At 40.6% G+C, this 23,413-nt stretch overlaps 1 protein-coding gene across 7 annotated transcripts in view; it reads right to left on the bottom strand.

Annotated features, from left to right (window-relative positions):
* Window positions 1–23,413, bottom strand: part of SLC26A7 (solute carrier family 26 member 7) — an 86,002-nt gene that overhangs the window by 56,226 nt on the left and 6,363 nt on the right. For 4 of the 7 annotated variants that reach the window (XM_070749219.1, XM_070749220.1, XM_070749215.1 and 1 more), the window contains exons 2-3: window positions 11,637–11,872; window positions 36–146 (exon numbers count right to left, since the gene is read on the bottom strand). In XM_070749219.1, coding sequence (XP_070605320.1) covers window positions 36–146; window positions 11,637–11,829 — 304 coding nt within the window. In that variant the 5' untranslated portion in view covers window positions 11,830–11,872. Of the gene's footprint in view, window positions 1–35; window positions 147–11,636; window positions 11,873–12,436; window positions 12,574–23,413 lie in introns of all 7 variants that reach the window. The other 3 variants (XM_070749216.1, XM_070749218.1, XM_070749217.1) reach the window with 2 other exon arrangements.

Genomic DNA, 23,413 nt, shown 5'->3' with positions numbered 1-23,413 from the left:
TCACACTGAACTACTAGGATTTAGAAATAACTTACCAGGGGCAACATGACGACCCATTCCAAACATGGCATAAATAATAGCAGGAAAGAATGATCCATATAAACCAAACACCGGATGCACTGATGATAGAATAGCAAAAGCCAGCCCTGTAGAAAAGGTAAATGGGAAGAACAAGATAAGCCATTACGAAAATATAAACATAACTGATGGGAAGAATTTCCTTCTAGGGCTATTTTAAGAGGTCATGTGGTATACTAGCTGGATTATAATCCTGATTTCCTGCAATCTTGTCCTTTCTAATAAAATATCTTTTGTGGCCCTTGAAAGCTTTTGTTATCTGGAATAATTAATGGCATTGCATGGTATTGCACATAGACATTTAATGACTTACTCCACATTCTAATATTTTTATGAATAAAGCTGCACCATTTCTCAAACTAGCCCTATAGTTTTTTTAGCCGCCCCGAGTCCTCGGAGAGGGGCGGCATACAAATTTAAATTATTATTATTATTATTATTATTATTATTATTATTATTATTAACCATATATTATTATTATTATTAACCATATATTTGCAACCCAGATCTAATATCCTAAATCCAATATTAAATAAAATACAAGGACAGGTTATGTAAAAAAGCAAAATAAATTATAGCTACACCTTATTTGCTCTAAAGAAAGAAACATGCAAAGCAGTAGTGGGTTCTAAATCCCATAGATACCGGTTCACATGTTACACTTCCGCACATGTGCAGAAGCGTCAGGTGGGAAGAGTCTCCTACCGCCGCTGCTACCCGTTCACAAAATGGGATAAACCGGGCGCAACCCACTGCCGATGCAAAGTTTACTCATTCTGTCAGGATGTAAACGAATGAATGAATATTCTAAATTACATAATAGAAAAGCATGTCAATTGTTTTTATAAATCATATAAAGGTAAAGCAAAGAGATAAAGTAATGCACAAATAAAAAGTTCCATTAGTGTACACCCGAATATCACGCTAATATGAAATCAGTACACAATATTGTTCTGTCGGGCTCTCTGGTAGACTCCTCCCGAAAATTCACAGATACAAATTTCAGACACACACACGTTTGAAAATTCAAAACAATGTTCTTTATAATGAAAATTCACTTAAACTAAGCCCTCTTTTGGTATAGCAAAGAGCACTCGTCTCCAAACAAACTGGTAATTTGTACAAGTCCCTTATCAGTTCTGTGATACTTAGCTTGCAGCTGTGAGGCAATTCACAGTCCCTCTTCTTTCACAAAGTGAAACACACTTTGCTCTTGTTTAGTTTCAAAGCGGGGGAAAATCAGCACACAAAAGGTCAAACGCAGCAAAGCAATCACGAAACACAATGATCAGATAATCCTCCACAATGGCCAAACCCACAGGCTGCTATTTATAGATGGCCTCATTTTCTTTGATAATAATCTCTCAGTTGTTGTTGCCTATGCATCGCTCTCAGCATGTGTGGCTGTATCATTAACTCTTGTTCTGAATCCAAGGAGGAGCTAGATAATTGATCTCCTTCTGAGCTGTCTGCCCCACTCTCCTCCTCCCTGTCACTCATGTCTTCTTGGTCAGAGGAGCCTTCATCATCAGATTCCACCGGGGGCAAAACAGGCCTGCAGCATGTGGATATCTCCCCCACATCCCCAGTCCTTGGGGTAGGAGCTGGGCCAGAGCTAACCACAACAAATATGTTCCTTTGTTATCTTGGAATATTTGGAATGCTACTACTTACTGCTGTACTATATGACAGAACACTAACCACTAACCATCCGTGGTGGGTTCCATACCGGTACGGTCCATCAGCGTGCAACCCACTGATGATGCAATTTTCGGCGATTTTTCCCCAGCATTTCCGTGTCAGAGGAAGCCCTCCGACCTGCACTCATCTTATTGCTGACCTTTATGTGTTTCAGCTTGCAATCTGGTCCTGAGCATGTATGGAAGTGAAATCATGTGGTGGGATGCATGCGCACGCATGAATGAGCACCTGTAGCAAAATTCAACTGGAAACCTCCCTTGCTAATCATAGTATTTCTGCCAAGAAAATAACCTCTGGCTGTATTATTGCTAGTTGCAGAAAATGCCAAGTAATGGACTTTAATGAAGTTGGGACAAAGGCAATGATAGGGGAAAAAATGCTGTGCTGATAAATACTTCCAAGTTGCCTGTATTCAAGGTTATAACTACAAGGACAAAAAAACCTACAGTACTTAGAACAACATCCATGATTAAGGAGCACGATGGTCATTCTTATAAGCTGGAATTTGGCCTTGTATTCTATAACTTTTTGGAAAAAAATCAAAAGTTTAACTAGTTCTATAGAGATGTCTATAGAGATTCTCAGTCATCCAGGTCATGGTTGCCCTAAATATACTTTCTAGAAGAAACATAGAAGACTGACAGCAGAAAAAGACCTCATGGTCCATCTAGTCCAGTGTTTCCCAACATTGGCAACTTGAATATATCTGGACTTCAACTCCCAGAATTACCCAGCCAGCATTTGCTGGCTGGGGAATTCTGGGAGTTGAAGTCCAAAAATATTCTAGTTGCCAAGGTTGGGAAACACTGATCTAGTCTGTCCTTATACTATTTCCTGTATTTTATCTTAGGATGGATATATGTTTATCCCAGGCATGTTTAAATTCAGTTACTGTGGATTTACCAACCATGTCTGCTGGAAGTTCCAAGCATCCACTACTATTTCAGTAAAAAAATATTTTCTCACGTTGCTTGCAGTGTTCCCTCTAATTTTTTTGGGGGGTGGGTGGAAAAGTATAGTGTCTGAGCGGCAGTCCCTTCGGGACTGGGCAGCACAGAAATAATAAATAAATAAACAAACAAACAAACAAATAACCCACCCTGTTTTGCCTCAGAGAATTTCAAAATAAAATACTGTACTGTGTGTCTATAACAGTGAGCTCATAATAGGGCAACTCTATCAATATCATAAATGCCACTCAAATAGTTGAGCGAGTTTCAAAGTAGATTTTGATTTTCTTTCTCTCTTCCTTACTCCCATTCTTTTTCTTTCTCTTTTCCTTCCTCTCTTTTTTCTATCTGTTTCTCTCTCTTCCTCTCTCTCTCCTTCCCCCTCACTCGTTCCCTCTCGGCTTCTGGGCAGGTTTGGAAATCTCTGAGTTGATGGTGATTTTTAAGTGAGCGATTGCTCACTGCTCAGCTTAGAGGGAACTATGGTTGCTTGTGAGAAACAATATTTCAAGAGGCAACTGGACTTTCTGGTTTTTCTTTGACGACATTTCATTTCTCATTCAAGAAGCTTCATTCAATCTTTTCATCGGTACAAGCTCCAGGTCCCTTCCTGAGACATTGCCTTCTAGTGGGACCTAAGAAGCATAATTTTTCTGCAATCTCTTTATCCTGTGAAACACTTTCCCCCAATTGATCCAACAGGAGCCCACCTATTAGATTTCCAGAAGGCCATAAACACCTCATTGTTACCACTGGAACTGGAGTAGACTTTTTGGTGGATGATTTGGGGGCATTCCCCGAGGGTGATTGTGCTATTTATGAAAAATAATAAAGGTGGGATATGCATAAATAAATAAGAGGCTTCTTTGATCTCATGCTCTTTGATGGCCAATTTAACCCTCTAAAAATAAATTTCAAAAATTACCTGGGAAGCAGCACAACTTTGAACAATCTAGTGCACATTTATGACACCAATTTTTTTAAAATCCAGTTAAAACGAAGCTCGATTTAAGCTAGAGCTCAGTCCAATGGAGTATATCTACTTAAATTTAATAGGGAGTTTTGTTTGAGTAGACAAGTATAGAAATGCACCGTTAAATATTTAATCCAACCAATTTCAGAAAAATGTAAACATTCCTAACTTCCTGCAGGTGATGCACTCAAGAATGAGAGAGCCAGCAGTTAACAAAAATGCTAGTATTTACAAAAAAAATATTCCTCTCCAGTTTTAACTCACCAGCTTTTTAGTCCTTACCTTCTAAAATTACAAGAAGTTTCTAGACAGACATGTCTTGTTCAGTCATCATTTCAGAGATATTTCCTTACCATGTTCTTCAATGTTTTCAACAATGTCAGAATTTCTAATGTACTGTCTCCACTGAAAAAGTTCTTTGTGTAGAGATTGTGTGTTGTTTTTTATATATTGGGGTTTCTTTTTTTGGATTTTTAATCTAAAACTGTAACCTAGATTTTTAAATATTAGATTTGTTACTATGTATTGTTCTTCACCATTGTTGTGAGCCGCCCCGAGTCTGCGGAGAGGGACGGCATATAAATCCAATAAATCTAATCTAATCTAATCTAATCTTTAAAATTCAAGGAGATAAACAGAGATGCATCTACCTTGAAATTAGCCCATGATGAATTGCTTATCACCATCAAACATCAGGAGTTGATCATAATCTTTTATGATATTTTGTATTGTAAAAAATATTTTATAAAATTGGTTAAATTTACATTCCACCAGAGTCATGAGTTCTATATTTTAGACACATGCTGTAAGTTAATCTATTTGAGGAAATTTAATTCAAAATTTCAACAATGCATCCTTTCTGCCCTTGTAGACAAACTGAAGAGTTTAAGTGGGATATAGTTTGAATGGAGCTCTCACGATTTTTCTCTGATTTTTTTTTTTTAAGTACACATTTCAAGCATGCATATTAGTGGTCCAAGAAAGAATACCTTTGCCAACTTAAGAAGCCTTTAAATTCCTTGGATTTCTAAGAAACCCATAATCCAAAGAAAAGATAGAGAGCTTCATTAGATAGTTGATGGACTCTGTCCTATAGACGATAACTAAATCCTTTGGTAGAAAATTCTACTGTGAAAGCAAAAATTAGGTGCTTTTAATTTAGATGAGAGGCCGGGCGAAATAACGCCCGGTCGAAAATTGCCAATGGCGGGAACCAACTCGGCTCCCCCATTAACTGGGGGTGTTCCCCGCGATAGCACGGGAACGCCCCAGAGCAATCAGTGGCTGCTCGGGAATTCTGGGAAAGCCGAGGGGCGGGACATATGCCCTTTATCAGGGCTTGGTTGCCCCCCCCCGGCTTCTCTTGCTCCCGAGCTCACCACAAAATGGAGACCCACCCACCCTCCGCTCAATCCAGGATGTTTTTATAGGTCGCCTGGTTTGGGGCCGAGTAGGAATTTTTGCAGTCTTATGGCATTTTCTACGGATTGTTTTTCGCCTACTCCAACCTGGACGAGGGTAAGGATTTGTGGTTACGGGGTACATCTGTATTTAAATAGGTTCTGATTCAACAATTGGATGTTTATATTCTTGGTCACTATATGGCAGAAGCGGGGTGGAAAGGGTATCAGTAGCAACTGTGTGTTCTCCTTTGGGCATCTTTTGTAAGATGATTGGCACCCCCATTGCACAACTCAAGCTTCCTCCACGGACAGAGAGGTGTGAAGGGGGTGCCCTTGGGGCTCACCTACGTCATTTCCGGTTCCGGGTCATGCAAGGCGAGCCCTCCCACATGCTGGGCGTGGCTTGCGGTTCGGGAGTAGGCGGGGCACGCCTCACCCTGACCAGGCATGGAGTAATGCCCATTTGAGTTGCCCAAGTATGTTGTGTTCAGGAAACTCCACCCCATTTAGCGACCCCTGCAGGTCTTTCTGTTAATATTTAATAAAGTGACCCATTTTACCCAGCTTGGTGTCCGAGTGTTCATTTCCCGTCCAAGGCAATGGAAATTACTAAAGAGCAGGGATAGGAACTAATGATAGGAACTAATGAAAACTTCTTTAAACATTATATTAATAAGTTATGTTATTTAAAATGAACAGCTTCAAAGGAATCTGGGAATCTGGGAATTACAATCTCAAATTGTAATTTGAGATACTGGGAAAAACAATCTCATATGCAAATTATTAAATGCTAGAGATGTAGTCAATAAGATGTCAGAATTCCTCCTCCTCCTTGACTCCTTAGTCTTTGATATCATCTTTGTTTGTGAAACATGGCTCAATGCATCCTACCCAGACTCCATTGTTACAACAAGGAACTATCTTGTCTCTCGCTTTGACCGTGAATCCCGCAGAGGAGGCGGAGTAGCTATATTCTACAAAAAATCTCTTGAAACCTTAGAACTATGACACCTCAAACACGATCTAAGTATTGCCCACAAGATTATATGATGCAGTGCCCTGTCTGTCAATGATTACTTCAGCTTCAACCGCAACAACACAAGAGCACACAACAGATTCAAGCTTAATATTAACTGCGCCAAATTTGACTGTAAAAAATATGACTTTAGCAATCGAATTGTCGAAGTGTGGAACTCACTACAGGACTCCGTAGTATCATCCCCTAACCCCCAACACTTCATCCTCCAAATATTCCATCCGCATATTTGTGTTATCCAGCTCTCTAGAGCAGGGGTGTCAAATTTGATTTCACAACCTTTCATCAGGGTTGTGTTTGATCTCGAGGGTGGGGGTGGAGTGAGCATGACCAGAGTAGGTGTGGCCAGCTCAACATCATTCATGTTGGGGATACCTGTAGTGGCCCAAGCACCCTGCCAGAGAAAACAGGCTCCCAAACACTATTTTAGATTGTGACGGCCTCCTGCAATCTTCCACCAGCAAAATCAGACCTCAGGAGTTTTTGTTGACAGAGGCACTGCTGGCCAATCCTTCACTGTTTCCAAGGGCCAGATCTAAACAACCCACAGGCCGGCTCCAGCTCCTGGGCCTTGAGTTTAACACTCCTGCTTTAGAGGATGTACTGTAATCAAAGCAATGCTTATTAAATTTTAATGATAGAAAATTAGTTATATTAGCTAGCACTTTAATACCTTATATGAGTTTAATACTGTATGACTTCAACAGGCTTGAGCAGCAGGCCAAATTCTACAGGATGATAGTCAGTGATTTTTGTGTCCAAATAAGAAAAATCATATCCATTATCACAACATTGGGGAGAACTGATTTAGCAGGAGTACATGCGAGGAGGATTCAAGAGTACCAACTAAATATAAATAACTTGTGTGATTTAACAGTTTAAAAGCCAATTTGGTGGTAAAGTAGATGATTTTCATGAAATTTTCCAGGTTTAACTCCTTGTCAGGCCTAAGCCATCATTTTGAGTTGAAAACTTTGGTCTGCCACAAGTAGAATACTACTGTGGGAATTGGGGAGGGGTGGTTGCATAAGAGGGAAAAGTACTAGCCACAACAAATTCTTTCCAGAGTGTCAAGGTTATCTTTTGTTCAGCACCAGCCAGAAGTACATGGGAGGATCATGGACATTGAAAGAACCGGATTGGTTCATGTGATGAGCTTGCAGGTAGAGAACTTGGTGGTGCAGTAGTTAGAGTGCAAGCTGATCACCAACTGTCAGCAGTTTGGCAGATTGAATCTCAGTAGGCTCAAGGTTGACTCAGCCTTCCATCCTTCCAAGGTCGGTAAAATGAAGATCCAGATTGCTGGGGGAATTATGCTTACTCTCTGTAGACTGCTTAGAGAGGGCTGTAAAGCACTGTGAATCGGTATAAAAGTGTAAATGCTAATGCTAACTGTAGCAAAAGTTACTTTTGGATTGCCTACAGTCCATGGGCAATATGATTATGTTAATAAATTGGAACTTGGAAGAAGGCCAAGATTTGGACTCTGATTTATTTCTCGGGTGTTAATTGGAAGGCTGACATACCTGACGTTTTCAGATTTAACAAAAAAGGTAGACTGCAACTGATGAAATTAAATCTCTTCTGTAAAGTGCATTGCCAGTCAGCAGCACAATCAAAGAACTGCACTCTTCAATTCACATGTTTTTGATTTGGCAGATAAAAACGTTAGCATAAATTATGCAGTCCCGATGGATGAGCCCTAGAGTGGTTCTTTAATGAGGCCATTAATGAGTGATGCTATCCTTAAAATGTTTAATGTGGGACAAGTTAAGGAAAGCAACAAGCAGGTTCCACCAAGCATCAACTGCAGGTAGAAAAAACAATTACCTATCACTGTCTTTAACGGAGCTGGTAAAGCACAATTAGGCAAGCATAGGTGAATGTTTTGAAGAGGTTACTCACCTGTCAGACTCATTTATACTGCCAGGCATGGGGGAGTTGAGATAGCTCTTCCCCCTAGGCCATTACAAGTTATGCATGGTATGTTTGTGTGTATATTTGGTTTTATAATAGGGGTTTTTAGTTGTTTTTTATTATTGGATTGTACATGTTGTGTTTATTATTGTTGTTAGCCGCCCCGAGTCTGCGGAGAGGGGCGGCATACAAATCCAATAAATAATAATAATAATAATAATAATTATTATTATTATTATTATTATTATTATTATTGAGATTGGCCATTTCAGAAACACGTATCTCATAGATCACAAGGGCAGAAGAGGGATTGCAAGACATGCTAGAGGTTCTCTCTCTTTCCTATAGAGTTCCCTCCCACTTTATCCCATGCCCATCTCTGCAACCAGGCAAGAAGAGTAGAGAAATGTAAACAAACAACTAATAATAGTGAGTTCTGTCCTGAACAACTGTTGTTGTCAGCAACAGCACATGGCAGAAGGACAGGCCATTCTGCCCAATTCCGCAAAGTAATAAAAACAGTCCAAGCTACAAAAATAAAACCTATTTTGGGGGTTAGAAACTCAGTTATGTATTTGCTGGTGACATCAGTAACACATAGATGGCAGATTCAAGTCATACAGCACTAGCTAGCTCATTCATAAAAGCAGCAGCTTCAGTGATCATTTTAAAAAGCTGCCAATTCATATACATGCAGAAAACTGCAGAAAAAACAATTGCTGCCACCCAGCCTTCCATTGAAGACCTGTATACTGCATGAGTCAAAAAGAGGGCCATGAAAATATTTACTGACCCCTCACATCCTGGGCATAAATTGTTTCAACTCTTACCCTCAAAATGACGCTATAGAGCACTGCACACCAAGACAAGAACAGTTGTGTTCTAGACATAAGTTGTGTCCTAGACACAAGAATAGTTTTTCCCCAAACGCCATCACTCTGCTAAATAAATAATAATTTCCTCCACACTGTCAAACTATTCAGTAAGGCTGCATTACTACATGGCATCGGACCAGAATACCTCCGGAACCTTCTTCTGCTGCACTAATCCTAGTGGCCGATAAGGTCCCACAGAATTGGCCTTCTCCAGGTTCCGTCGACTAAATAATGTTGTCTGGCGGGCCCCAGGGGAAGAGCCTTCTCTGTGGTGGCCCCGGCCCTCTGGAATCAACTCCCCCCAGAGATCAAAACTGCCCCCGCCCTCCTTGTCTTTCATAAATTGCTTAACACCCACCTGTATCGCCAGGCATGGAGAAATTGAGATATCTCCTCCAGGCTTATATAGTTTTATGTATGGTATGCTTGTGTTGTGTGGTTTTAAATGACAGTTTTTAGATGATTCTTTTAAACATTAGATTTGTTATATTGTCATATTGTTATTATTATTGTTGTGAGCTGCCCCGAGTCTGCGGAGAGGGGCGGCATACAAATCTAATAAATTATTAATTAATTATTACTATTACGGTTACTCTTCTCATCATTCCAATCACCCAGCTCCTCCCACTTATGACTGTATAACTCTAACTTGCTTGTATCTTTACCATTTATATATTGATTGTTTCCTGATTGCTGTTTGTACCCTATGACAATCATTAAGTGTTATACCTCATGATTCCTGACAAATGTATCTTTTCTTTTCGTCATAATTTTAAACAATCATTAATCCACCAGACATTAGTGAAGAACTACCTTTATAAGAAACTTGTGTATACTTTGGTACCCAAAATAGCAACCCAGTTGTCAAAAGTTACATAAATGCCAATCCATGATGATACTATTAATCAATTTGAATTATTTCAAATCGGGTTTACAGCAAAACATAGCTTGGGGATAAAAGAGGATATGTTACTTCCTAACGGGACAGATAAATATATCTTCTGGTTGCATTAGCTATCGGCTGGCAATATCATAGGACATATAATATAAACACTTTTTGGAGAATGTTTATGACCTTTTTGTAAAGAGCACTGAACTAGATAAATCTAAGTACATAAATCAATATATATTTTTAAAGTATGCTTTTAAAGACATCCCCTTTTTTTCATATCACATATAATTTTTTTGGAAGTTTAACTCTTTCATTCCTACACTGCATACTGACTGAGAATTCTGGGAGTTGTAGTCCCAGCACATCTGGAAACAATTGAATTGGGAAAAGCTGCCATAACTAGTAAAAATCCTGCTCTGTGGAAGTTCACAGAAAGGACAGAAATAAGTACCCATGTTGCCTTTTTTTAAAAAGCTCATTATTTTAGTTGGCTTCTAAAATGTAAGTACTAACACCATTTAATGTGCTATTCTTTGTATCAATGTATCAGGGAACAAGCCTTTTTTTAGCACTACAGTATTAAGGTCTTCAACTTAAATCATGCCAATGCAGATGTTACTAATTATTCCAAAAGTACAAGTATGTACACAAACCGGATGATTCCAGCTGCAGAATAATTCAATTAAAGGACTGCTTATAATTTTCATGGCATGAATGAAAACTAGACCAAGCTGTTAGGGAATCTGAAAAAAATAACAGCCATCAGAAAGCTCTTGCTTCTGAATGATTTATATTTCATTTTAATATAATGATCCCAGGCAGAAATCCCCCAAAATGCCATAATGTGAGAAATCTTTAGCTATTGTAGCTTTTTTTGATATATCCCCTGAACACTTAAAAATTGCCTTATATATAAGCCAGAATTATTCTTATCAATGATGATTAGCTGAATGGGACTGCTATTTTTGTTTAGTTCTCCAAGAAAAGATATCATGGAGAAGATGGTATAAGGTAGTTCAGGATATTAAAAATAAGGCATCACAGCCTTGGCCTTTTATACCCAGAAAATTTCTGTCTTGAAGGTTACCATCTTCAAAGGAATACCAGATAATGCTCAAAGTAATGCTTTTTTATTTTATTGTTTTCATAGTTTGAGGAAGAGAAGGAAAACTACTACATTAAGACTGAAATGCTGAATATTCAAAAAAAACCCCCAGTGTTCTATAAGACACATACATACATAAACACACGTACACACAATTTTAGTATAACTCTAACCTAAAGCACAAGTCTTTTCACTAAGGTTTAAATCAAAGGGCATAATGCTAGATATCTACAATCCTCTTTCTGATGTTGCACAATGCAGTTTTTCAACCATAAATAAAAAACAAAGATAAATCTCTTTGCATAGATATGAAGAGAAGAGATGGAAAGACAAGCTACATCTATTATGCAAACCATCACAATGAGCGTATGTGTGTACATGTGTAGACATAAATGTATGATGAACATTGTTTGCAAGTTATAGAGGTACACTGTTGTTTAATAACTGGTCCATAAAACTGTTTTAAGTTAACAGAATCAAAAGTAATTACAGTATTCCCATTTAAAATTAAAATCGCCTAAAATAAGGCCCAAGAAATATAGTAGGAGATGCTTCAAGGCAAACAGAGATTTGGAAAAGCAAAGATGTCCATCTCCTTCCTTAAAAAAAAAAACCCCAATAAATAAGCAAACAGAGCTTCTATTTTCAAGGCTAGAGCAGTTCAGTTTAAAACAATACAAGTCACTAACACTTTTTAACACAGTACCTTGTGTCACCTGTTGAATTGCCAACATCATCCCAGAAATTATATCAGGGAGCAGGTCCATTTTCCAACAATAGTGTGGTGCCCACTCCAAAAGAGGCAGTCTGCTTACACACCAGAGTTTGAAGTTTTTGTAGCGAAAGGCATGGATCTTCCTCCATATGGTATTTTCCTGTTTCCTCTTTGCTCCTGTCATGTTTTATTTCCAGTTTCCTCCTTCCCTTTGTATATTCCTTTTTCTGTGAAAAAGAAGGGGGGAAAAACACCTCTATGGAATTACACCAGATTTGTGTGAAGCGTCTATCTAGATTATAGTTTTTCTGACCACAAGAGAAACATAGCTCATTTGCTTGCTTGCTAAATATATTTCCAACTGTGTAAGTATCTAAAGTCTTATAGTATATATCCCAGTGCTATTACAGTTCATGGCTCTCTTTGCGATTGTTCGCCTCCTTATATTCACTGTATACTTAGTCTTTTGGCCTGGATCCAGAATTAAAACGAGGTTGTGCTGGGCGTTTGTTCGATGTGGGATGGGCTATGCTAATGTAATCAGGAAGTGCCCAGCTAAACATGAGTTTCCTTGCCAACCTTTATTAAAAAAAATAAATCTGTTACTGTGAGAAAAAACAAAACAGCCTCTTTGCCCAAAGATTCATCAGTGCATTACATTCCAATGCTACTAAACATGTTCTGCAATTTTAGCTGGATCCAGGTTTTTTGGATTTTTTTTTTCTTTCCTGCAATATGATAGGTTACTTAAAGCATTTTCTTTTCAAGGGAAAAAAACCAGTTGAGATTACTTTGTTCTTGGCACAGTTGATACCCGTTGAAAAGGCACAGCAGTTTTTCTGGTAAATTGGAAGAGAAAGCAAATTGAAGACAAGGTGGTTGTTGTCATTTGGTCCGAAAAGATCAACTTTTGCCTGGACTGTTCCTGCTAATTTAAAAATGAAGAAATTGTCAGGTGCTCTGATCTTGACCAATTCAATATTAGTATGACCATGCATATATACTTGCCACTGATTAAAGTATCAATTAGGGCAGTGTTTCCCAACCTTGGCAACTTGAAGATATTTGGACTTCAACTCCCAGAATTCCTCAGCCAGCAAATGCTGGCTGGGGAATTCTGGGAGTTGAAGTCCAAATATCTTCAAGTTGCCAAGGTTGGGAAACACTGAATTAGGAAACAGCTTGCAATGCTGCTTCAGAAGCTGCCAGGACAAGAGCCAGAATTGGGCTCTTAGTCCATATTGTCCGCTGGGATGACCCAAGCTCTCTGCTCTGAAGATGAACAATTGATAACCCTTGGTAAATTTCAAAAGCTGGTTAGAAAACAAAAATCAGTCAAGCTGAGCTCTGACTCAAAACAAACACAACCTTAAGAACAACCTGTCATTTCCTTGTGACTTGGGAGAGAAAAATCAGAAAATGAAAAAAATAATAATTGAGTAATAATAATAATTGAACAGGCATCCCTACTTATTTTGACTTCAACTCTGTGAAGCAGGAAAGCAACTTCGGTAAAACAATGAGAAGGGATTAAAGAAATGCTCAGGGAAGGATTTTTTTTTTAGTGTTTTAGTCCATGCTGTGTTTCTTGCCAATTCTGGAGGTATTTCTAACCTGAAGCTGTCTGCCATAGGATATACCGTACCTGTTCTATTTTAAATCAGGAGAAATACATCATCACAAGGTGTAAAGGTGTCTGTTGTCATATTAACCTGCTACTGCAGAAAAACTGCAGAAAAAAAACAATTACTGACAACTTGCCTTCCATTGAGTATCTGTATATAGTGCATGAGTCAAAAAGAGGGCCATGAAAATATTTACTGACCTCTTGCATCCTGGACATAAATTGTTAACAAGTCTAACAAATATTTTTTCTAAAGCAAAGCAAGATGAAATTAGATGACTACCTGGATGAAGTGCCCATGAATTATGTTGTGGTTGGCTCTGGCCCAGCTCCTGCCCTAGGGAATGGGGAGGTGGATGCAAGGGAAACTTCAACATGTCACAGGCCTGTGTTATTGCCGACAGAATCAGTTCAGAGTTTAGTTTCCTCGGACGAAGAAGAAGGTGGGAGTGACTCGGCAGAGGAGGGCTTGGCACACAGCCAAGGCAGTCAATCTTCCTTATCTTCCTTTAATTCGGATGCTGACATTTTGGACCCACGCAAGTACAGAATTATGCGTAGAAGAGACCCAGTAAGAACATATTACAGGAAATAAGGGAGGCCACCTGTGTTTGGGTGGGGCTCCAGTAATTTGGGCTGCTGCTATAAATAGCAGCATCTGGGTTTGGCCATTGTGGGAGAATATGTGTTGCAGTTCGTCAGGGATATTGTGTGCTGGACTTTGTTGATTTTTCACGCCTTTGAAACCAAAGCAGAGCAAAGTGTGTGTGTGTGTGTTTCACTTTGTTGGAAGAAGAAGGGGTGTGAAGTTTCTCCACAGCTGCTGGCTAAGTACTTAATGACTGCTTAAGGGAAATTGTACAGACTACCCAGTTGTTTGGGGGAAAGTGCTCTTTGCTATACAAAAAGAATGCTTAGTTTATTTTGACTTTTGTGATAAAGAACATTGTTTTTAATTTTCAAATGTGTGTGTGTCTGAAATTTGTACCCTTGAATTTTCGGGAGGCTCCCACCAGAAAGCCCGGAAGAACAGAATTATATGCATAAAAAGGCTCAAAGAAGGTAAACAATATGTAAATGATACCAGTCACTCTTACCTTGTACACCACTAGAGTTTGTTAGGATTTTGAATTTTGGGTAATATCTGTAGCCATAGGACCTAATATGTTTAAAGTGATAAGCTTGTAAAAGTAAATATCAGAAACTGCTGACATATTCGTTCATCTACTTGAGGAGATGGATATTGTATCTGTACCTTGAAATAAACTTATAACTGTTGAGAATTACCAGGAGTTTAAAAGACATCCAGTGGAGAGAGAAATAGACTGCATTTGTTACAATGAAAAAATTGGGATTTACATAGTATAATGATGTAAATAACTGAAGATGCAGTGCGCCTTGCAGGGCAACTAATCTGGCCTTGATAAGTACAACTACCTAGCTACACAATTTCTAATATGCAATTTGCGCCCAGCATGTCTTATTTTATAGCTATTTAATCTCCTCTCCCCTACTGGAAGTTTATACAGCTAATATGCTTTCCATGGAGACCATTCTCTAAATATCTTTGATGCCTAGCAATTTTTTTATTGCGCCAAACTTAAATACTTTCTTCCAGATGTTATTCTATTGAATATATGATTTTACTGTAAAAACCTAGGCATTAAACCTAGGCTAGTATACACTTTATACTAGCATCAAAGAAAGAAGGAAATAAAGGCATTCTGTTAAAAGTATATGCTATGCTTTTGTATTTACGTGGAAACGATTAGGTAACTTCATGAATGTCAAATAATCCAGGATATAGAACTCATTAAGGATTTTCTCCACCATCCCAGTGTGAAATGAACAACATTCCAAGTAATCTGCTTTGCATAAAAGTCATTCATCTTTTTCTAAAATGCAGTTTTTAATTTTGACAAACTTCTAAACTTAGGTTATAGGAAACACAAGGCACTGAGGAATGCACAAAAGTAACATTGCAAAAGATGGCAAGAGAGATTTAGATTAGATTTAGATTTAATTGGATTTGTATGCCGCCGCTCTCCAAGGACTCGGGGCGGCTCATAGCATATACAGAAAACAATAATATACAATCCAATTAATAGTACATTAAAAAAGAGAAAGAGAGAGAGAGATTATGGAATACAAATGCAAAAAGAATCTGAAATCTCTTCTGTCCAGGAATGACGGAAAGATTTATTTCATCATTTCTTATGCTAAATCTTCGGAGAGGGGCGGCATACAAATCTAATAAATTATAAATGCAATTTTACACGGGGAGGAAGCTGAAGATGGACATCCTAGGTTTCTTTCAATCAAAGTTCAGGCCTGGATTCTGTGTAGAAATAGCACTAATTGTGCTTATAGATGATTTTCAAAAGAACCTGGCCAGGAGTGGGTTCAAACTTTCCTTGCTGCCAGTTCGCTTCCTCCCATGCCACGCGTGTGTTTTTTCTGTGGGCACGCACGCATGCGTAGTACTGTAAAACAGTTTCTGCGCTTGTGCAGAAGCGAAAAACAAGATGGCGGCACCAGAGGCTGCCACAAGAGGACCAGTTTGGGGGCATGGCCAGCCGGCCATCACTTCCGGTTCAGCAAGCGAGAGGAAATTCCCATTATCGGTGCGAACCAGGAGGAACCCACCCACCTGTGAAACAGCCCATAGAGAGGATTGAGCATCCGAGTTCTTTTACATTTCTTAGCAGCATGTATTATTATTGACTGTAGCACTATTTCTCAACCTTGGGAACTTTAAAATGTGCGGACTTCAAATCCTGGAAGCTGGCGATGGGATTCTGGCAGCTGAAGTCTACACATCTTAAAGTTCCCATGGTTGAGAAACACCGAATTGGAAGTATTCTTCTGAATTGCTAAGGATTAGGAATTTATTATATTTCTTCCTAAATGTATGTAGTTCTACTGATATTAAAGGAAGAAGAACGCTCAAAACTATGATCCAGTAAGGATCTTGGCCATTCTAGATTATGGCAAAATTTTACTTAGTTTAAACAATAGCTTTCTTATTGAAGACAAAAATTATCCTTTTAAAAATGAAGCACAATAAAAGCTTTATTACACAATAAATAGATGTTAGACAAAGATTTGTTATTATGACTTATATGTTCAATAAACAGTAATACCTCGTCTTACGAACTTAATTGGTGCCGGGAGGAGGTTCGTAAGGTGAAAAGTTCGTAAGACGAAACATTTTTTCCCATAGGAATCAATGGAAAAGCGATTAATGCATGCAAGCCCAAAACTCAGAAACCTGGAAGCCGGACGCCACCACCGAAAGAGGCTTGAGCCTCCCGATCCTCCCGATCCTCCCCGCCCCTTTGCCATGCATCTCATCTTGGGTGAAGCGCTGGGGATAGGGAGTCAGGAAGGTCCTACTGCTCCCCCCCCAGCCAAAAACACAAAGGCGGTCTGCCGCCGCCCGCTTGAGCCAGGATGACAGGCAGGGGAAGCGGCGTGGAGCAATGGGAAGCTGAAGCCGCCTGCGGCTTGAGCCTCCCTTTGCCCCACGCTGCTTCTCCCTGCCTGTTGTCCTGGGCGAAGTGCTGGGGGGAGGGAGTCAGGAAGGTCCTCCTGCTCCCCCCCCAGCCAAAAACACAAAGACAGTCTGCCGCCGCCCGCTTGAGCCAGGGCGCAGCAGCGTGGAGCAAAGGGAGGCTGAAACCACCAGCGGCTTCAGCTTCCCATTGCTCCGCAGGCGGCGGCAGACCGCCTTTGTATTTTTGGCTGTGGGAGGGAAGCAGGAGGTGCAGGATCGGGCCGGAGGTGGGCGCGGGGCAAGGCAACAGGTCAGCATCCTGGGCGGGTGGGCGGTGGGTGAGGAGGCGTGGCCGAGCGGCCCTGGCTCATGCTCCGGCTAGACCTCCGGCGAGGACGGGGCGGGCGGCGGCGGCGAGGGCGCGTCCGACTCGAGGCTGGCAGTGCCCAACGCAGCAGAGAACATCTTAGTGGCTCTGGCGCTGGAGGCAAGAGAGGACCAGGCAACTGGAGCAGCAGCGCCCGGCTTGGCTTCCCTGGCCGCCGCAGGCATCGCACGCCGCAATCTTCCGGGCCGGCGAGGCTCAGCGGCGGAAGGCGGTCGGTCACCTGGCGAGGGAGGCTTGGCCTCTTGCAGCAACTGCTTCCCCGCCCCTCTTCTGCCGGCCACCGGCGAGGGGCGGGGAAGCCGGCGGCTGTAGCTGCTGCTGCAAGAGGCTTCCCCGCCCCTCGCCGGTGGCCGGCAGAAGAGGGGTGGGGAAGCCAGCAGCTGTAGCTGCTGCTGCAAGAGGCTTCCCCGCCCCTCATCTTACGAACGCCAAACCCGAACTTCCATGTTCGGCGTTCGGGAGGCTGCTGGGAAGCCCCCCGGCTGTTTTAAAAGGTGACAGCTGGGCTGCGGGGCTTCCCAGCAGCCTCCCGAACGCCGAACCCGGAAGTTCGGGTTTGGCGTTCGTAAGACGAAAAAAGTTCGTAAGAAGAGGCAAAATTTTTCTGAACCCCGGGTTCGTATCTCGGGTTGTTCGTAAAACGAGGGGTTCGTATCTTGAGGTACCACTGTATATACAAACAAACAATGTATACTACAAGTGATGTGCCACAAGGGTCTGTTCTGGGTCCTATTCTTTTTAATATGTTTGTGGGTGACATAGGGGAACATTTGGTAGGGAAGGTTTGCCTATTTGCTGATGACTCTAAAGTATGCAATAGGGTTGATATTCCTGGAGACGTCTGTAATATGGCAAATGATTTAGCTTTACTAGATAAGTGGTCAAAGCAATGGAAACTGCAGTTTAATGTTTCCAAATATAAAATAATGCACTTGGAGAAAAGGAATCCTCAATCTGAGTATTGTATTGGCAGTTCTGTGTTAGCAAAAACTTCAGAAGATAAGGATTTAGGGGTAGTGATGTATGACAGTCTCAAAATGGGTGAACAGTGTGGTCAGGTGGTAGGGAAAGCAAGTAGAATGCTTGGCTACATAGCTAGAGATATAACAAGCAGGAAAAGGGAGATTGTGATCCCGCTCTATAGAGCGCTGTCGAGACCACATTTGGAATACAGTGGTACCTCGAGATACGAGTTTAATTCGTTCCTGACCTGGGCTCTTAAGTCGAGCAGCTCTTATCTCGAACGACTTTTCCCCATAGGAATTAATGTAAATAATTTTAATTGGTTCCAGCCCTCAAAAAACTCACAAAGTTAGCCTAAATTATGCAGAAAGACAAGTTTTTAATGAAGAAATGTACATGTACATATAAATGAATAATGAAGTTTCTTTCACTTAACTTGTAAACTTTCTTAAACTTTTAAATTTACATATGTTCAACTTCTCTGCCACCCAATCCTGTAGGACAGAGGTCCCCAACCCTTTTTGCACCAGGGACCGGCTTTAAGCGATCAAGAGAGGAATGGGATAAATGAATGGACGGAGGGTGGGAAGGAAGGAAGGAAAGAGGGAAGGGACAGGAACAGAGGAAGGAAGCAAGGAAATTTATGAAAGGGGAGAGTAAGAGAGGAATGAGTGAAGGGAGGGAGGGAGGGAAGAAGGTGGGAAGGAGAAAGAAAAGAAGAAATAGAGGAAGGGAAGGTAAAAGAGAGAAAGAAAAAGAGCTAACTTCCGCGTTCAGCTTCAGGAGACAGCTGCGAAGCCGCGCGCGTGTTTTAAAAGGTTGCAGCCGGCCTGGGGGGCTCGGGGGGGTGCTGGCAAGCCCCCCAGGCTGGCTGCAAGCACCCCCCGAGCCCCCCAGGCCGGCTGCAACCTTTTAAAACACGCACGCCGCTTCGCAGCTGTCTCCTGAAGCCAAACGTGGAAGTTAGCGTTCGGCTTCAGGAGACAGCTCCTTGGCGCTTGTATCTCGAATTTGGGCTTGTAAGTAGAACAAAAATATCTCTCCCCTCCCAGCTCTTATCTCGAGTTGCTCGTAAGTAGAGCAGCTCTTATGTCGGGGTTCCACTGTACTATGTTCAGTTCTGGAGGCCTCACCTACAAAAAGATATTGATAAAATTGAACGGGTCCAAAGACGAGCTACAAAAATGGTGGAAGGTCTTAAGCATAAAACTTATCAGGAAAGACTTAATGAACTCAATCTGTATAGTCTGGAAGACAGAAGGGAAAGGGGGGACATGATCAAAACATTTAAATATGTTAAAGAGTTAAATAAGGTTCAGGAGGGAAGTGGTTTTAATAGGAAAGTAAACACAAGAACAAGGGGGCTCAATCTGAGGTTAGTTGGAGGAAAGATAAGAAGCAACATGAGAAAATATTATTTTACTGAAAGAGTAATAGATGCTTGGAACAAGCTTCCAGCAGACGTGGTTGGTAAATCGACAATAACTGAATTTAAACATGCCTGGGATAAACATATATCCATCTTAAGATAAATTACAGGAAATATTATAAGGGCAGACTAGATGGACCATGAGGTCTTTTTCTGCTGTCAATCTTCTATGTTTCTATGTTTCTATATGTTCTGTTGTTGTATTATAATTATTGAATCCTGAAAGGCTCCACAATCATTTTAAGATTTCGTTACTTCTGCGCAATGATGTGGTTACATAAGGGTACATATTTCATTTAACCAGAAATTATATGCTATATGTGTTGGTCTAGTCACCCTTAATCAAATGCTACCAAAGCGGGCAAATATGTCCAAGTCTCAATCAGAAATTATTCTTTAACGTTTCCATTAAGGCACATTCGCATATTGCTGTCCTATGCTCTTTTCATAGGTGACTTGGACATAAAACACGTGAACACTCATTATTTACACAAGTTATGTAAGTATCAAAATGTAAATAGCTCAGCAGTAGTTTCCATTCATAGCTTAAATTATATTACAAGCGAACATAACCTATGCAAACTTATCTCAACTATAACCTATCTCAAACTTATTTGTCCACTGTGTCTTTGAGGAAGTCCTTTTCTGATCATGAAAGCATGTTTATATACAATTACACAAATACTTGATAATTACATTTGTTCAGAATGTTGAATCTCATGCACATGACTTCCAGTTTTGTTTATAAAAGTGGAACCAAATTAGACATTTTCCTGTCAATTTAAGGCAAAAGTATGAAAATATGTCCTAAATATTAAATTTGGACATAAATATGTCCTAGATATTAAATATCGAATGCTAAAGGTTTCTGCCTTTCTACACCATAAGCTTTCATTAGAGATGAGCAACAGTGACATCCAGTGGCATTTACAGATAATCTGATCATTCTTCTCTAAATCTATATGATTTCTGCTTTTCTTAATCTTGAATAAGATTGTCCAAGCTTGACATCCACAGCTATCCAATATACTGTGTTACTGTGTAAAATTCAGTAAAATTCAGTTACTGTGGATTTATCTACCACGTCTGCTGGAACAAACTTCCAGCAGACGTGGCAGATAAATCCACAGTAACTGAATTTAAACATGCCTGGGGTAAACATATATCCATACTAAGATAAAATACAGAAAATAGTATAAGGGCAGACTAGATGGATCATGAGGTCTTTTTCTGCCGTCAGTCTTCTATGTTTCTATGTTTCTATACTACCATCAGTTGATACTACCATGTGAGGTATAAAAGAGAAAGAAGTATTTAGTTTTTTGTTGAAGTGACAGTCAAATAAAATTAATTGGCATCCTGCCCCCTCACATCCAGGGAGAGAAAATGATTTGAGTTTTAGCAGGACAAAGAAGCTCTGGTATTTTTTTTATACCAGACAAATAACATGTTAATGAAAAACAATGATCTAAATAATAGGATGGATCAAGAAATTTCACTTAGCAAATTCTGGTTCTCATGGGCAGAAGACTGTAAGAAGACAACTAACACAGTTTATTTTAATTAAGGTAAATTTTAGAACAAAAATGCAAGGACTGCAGAAGAAATGGGGAATTAATGAATTATTTTCCCATTTATTTCTTCTACAGTTTCACCTGGGTGCCAAAATCCTCCCCCTCATTTAATGGCTACTGTTTGATTCCAATTTAAAGTTAATCATGCATCCTTTTTTATATGTAAACTTATTCACGGCCAAACAAATGTTCAGATTTTTCTGAACCCATCCTACCACTTCTTACAATACTAAACAACACAGTATCAACAGTAGAGACCTGCAAATTTCTAGATTCATATCTCAAGACCTAAAATGGTCACCTAACATCAAAAACGTCATCAAAAAAGCACAACAAAGAATGTTCTTTCTGCGCCAACTCAGGAAGCTCAAACTGCCCAAGAAGCTGCTGATACAGTTCTACAGAGGAATCATTGAGTCTGTCATCTGCAGTTCTATAACTGTCTGCTTTGGTGCTGCAATCCAGCTAAACAGACACAGGCTTCAGAGGATAATCAGAACTGCAGAAAAAACTATTACAGTGATCCCTCGATTTTCGCGGCTTCAAACTTCGCGAAACGCTATACCACAGTTTTAAAAAAAATATTGATTAAAAAATACTCCACGGTATTTATCTATCATTTCTCTCTCTCTTCCTTCCACTCTTCTCTCTCTCTTTTTCTTCCTCTCTCTCACTCTCTTCCTTCCTTTCTCATCTCTTTCTTTCCTTCTCTCTCTTTCTCTATCTCTCCCCCTCTCCCCGGGCGAGCGGCGGGCAGGTCCATATCCATATCAGTGGTCTGCCAACTGGCTTGGAAGCGCAACGCGTGCGCAGTAGGTAAAACAGCTGTTTTCACCCCTTCTCTTCCGCCCGTTCTTAGGCTTCCCTTCCACTTCCGAAAGGTCCTTTAAAGGGCCAGCAAAGCTTTAAATAAAAGATTTTTAAAATGGAGACTAAAATCAATTGTCTCCCTCTCCCTGGCCGTCATGGTCCTCCACTCTTCCCTTCTCCGACTCACCCGACTCACTCCCGACTCACTCCAGGCAGCGCGGCTCAGTTGTAAATAGTAACCGCCATTCCTGCGTGTCTCTGCCAGCCCGACTCCAGGCGAGTTTGTGGCCAAACGTAATGGAGCCGTCGGGGGCTGGAGTCGTAAAAGCTTGTGTCTTAGAAGAGGCAGGTGAGACCGGACCCTGCAGGCGATCACCGCCAGTGTCGGTAGCAGCGATTTTACCTGCCGGAGGAAGCGGCGGGCGGGCGGGCGAGCGAGCGGGCGAGCGGCGAAGAGGCCGGAGGCGCTGGGGGGGTGGCCGGCATTGAAAACAACCATTGCCAGCCTCCGAACTTTTGTCGCTCCCCACCTCCACCATCTGCGCATGCGCAGCCATGGAAAAAAAAGGGCGCGGAATATCGATTTTCGCGGGAGATCTTGGAACGTAACCCCCGCGAAAATCGAGGGCTCACTGTACTGCCATCTTGCGTTCCATTGAGGACCTGTATACTGCACGAGTCAAAAAGAGGGCTGTGAAAATATTTATGGACCCCTCGCATCCTGGACATAAACTGTTTCAATTTCTATCCTCAAAATGTCGCTATAGAGCGCTGCACACCAAGATAACTAGACACAAGAATAGTTTTTTTTCTCACATGCCATCACTCTGCTAAACAAATAATTTCCTCACTCAAACTATTCACTAAGGTTGCATTACTATTACTACTAGTTTTCTCATAATTCCTATCTCCCATCTCCTCCCACTTATGACTGTATGACTGTAATTTGCTGCTGTATCCTTATGATTTATATTAATATTGATTGTTTTCTGATTGCTTATTTGACCCCTATGATAATCATTAAGTGTTGTACCTCATGATTCTTGACAAATGTATCTTTTCTTTTATGTACACTGAGAGCATCTGCACTAAAGACAAATTCCTTTTGTGTCCACTCACACTTGGCCAATAAAGAATTCTATTCTATTCTATTCTAAATCAGTGTGAATGCTTCAAAAATATATCTTGGAGTCACCCCCACAATCTAAAATACTTTTGAAATACTTCAGCAGGATTTCTGCATGTTTCCTTTCTCCCTTGATATCTTGGATTCACCTGCTCTTCTTCATGATTACCTCATATAATGAATCACAATGTCAATTTAGGAACAGGAACAGAAATCCACAACTGATTATTAGCCATGAGAGTTAAATGGAATTTTAATATCTAATGAGATTTTGCAATACTGTTACACCTGGTTGTGAATAGCCATGTTTTTCTCTTGCAATAGTCCAGTGATGGCGAACCTATGACACGCGTGTCAG

Source organism: Erythrolamprus reginae, chromosome 3, assembly GCF_031021105.1.
Source record: "Erythrolamprus reginae isolate rEryReg1 chromosome 3, rEryReg1.hap1, whole genome shotgun sequence".
Taxonomy (NCBI): domain Eukaryota; kingdom Metazoa; phylum Chordata; class Lepidosauria; order Squamata; family Dipsadidae; genus Erythrolamprus; species Erythrolamprus reginae.
This window is presented reverse-complemented; position numbering and strand designations above follow the sequence as displayed.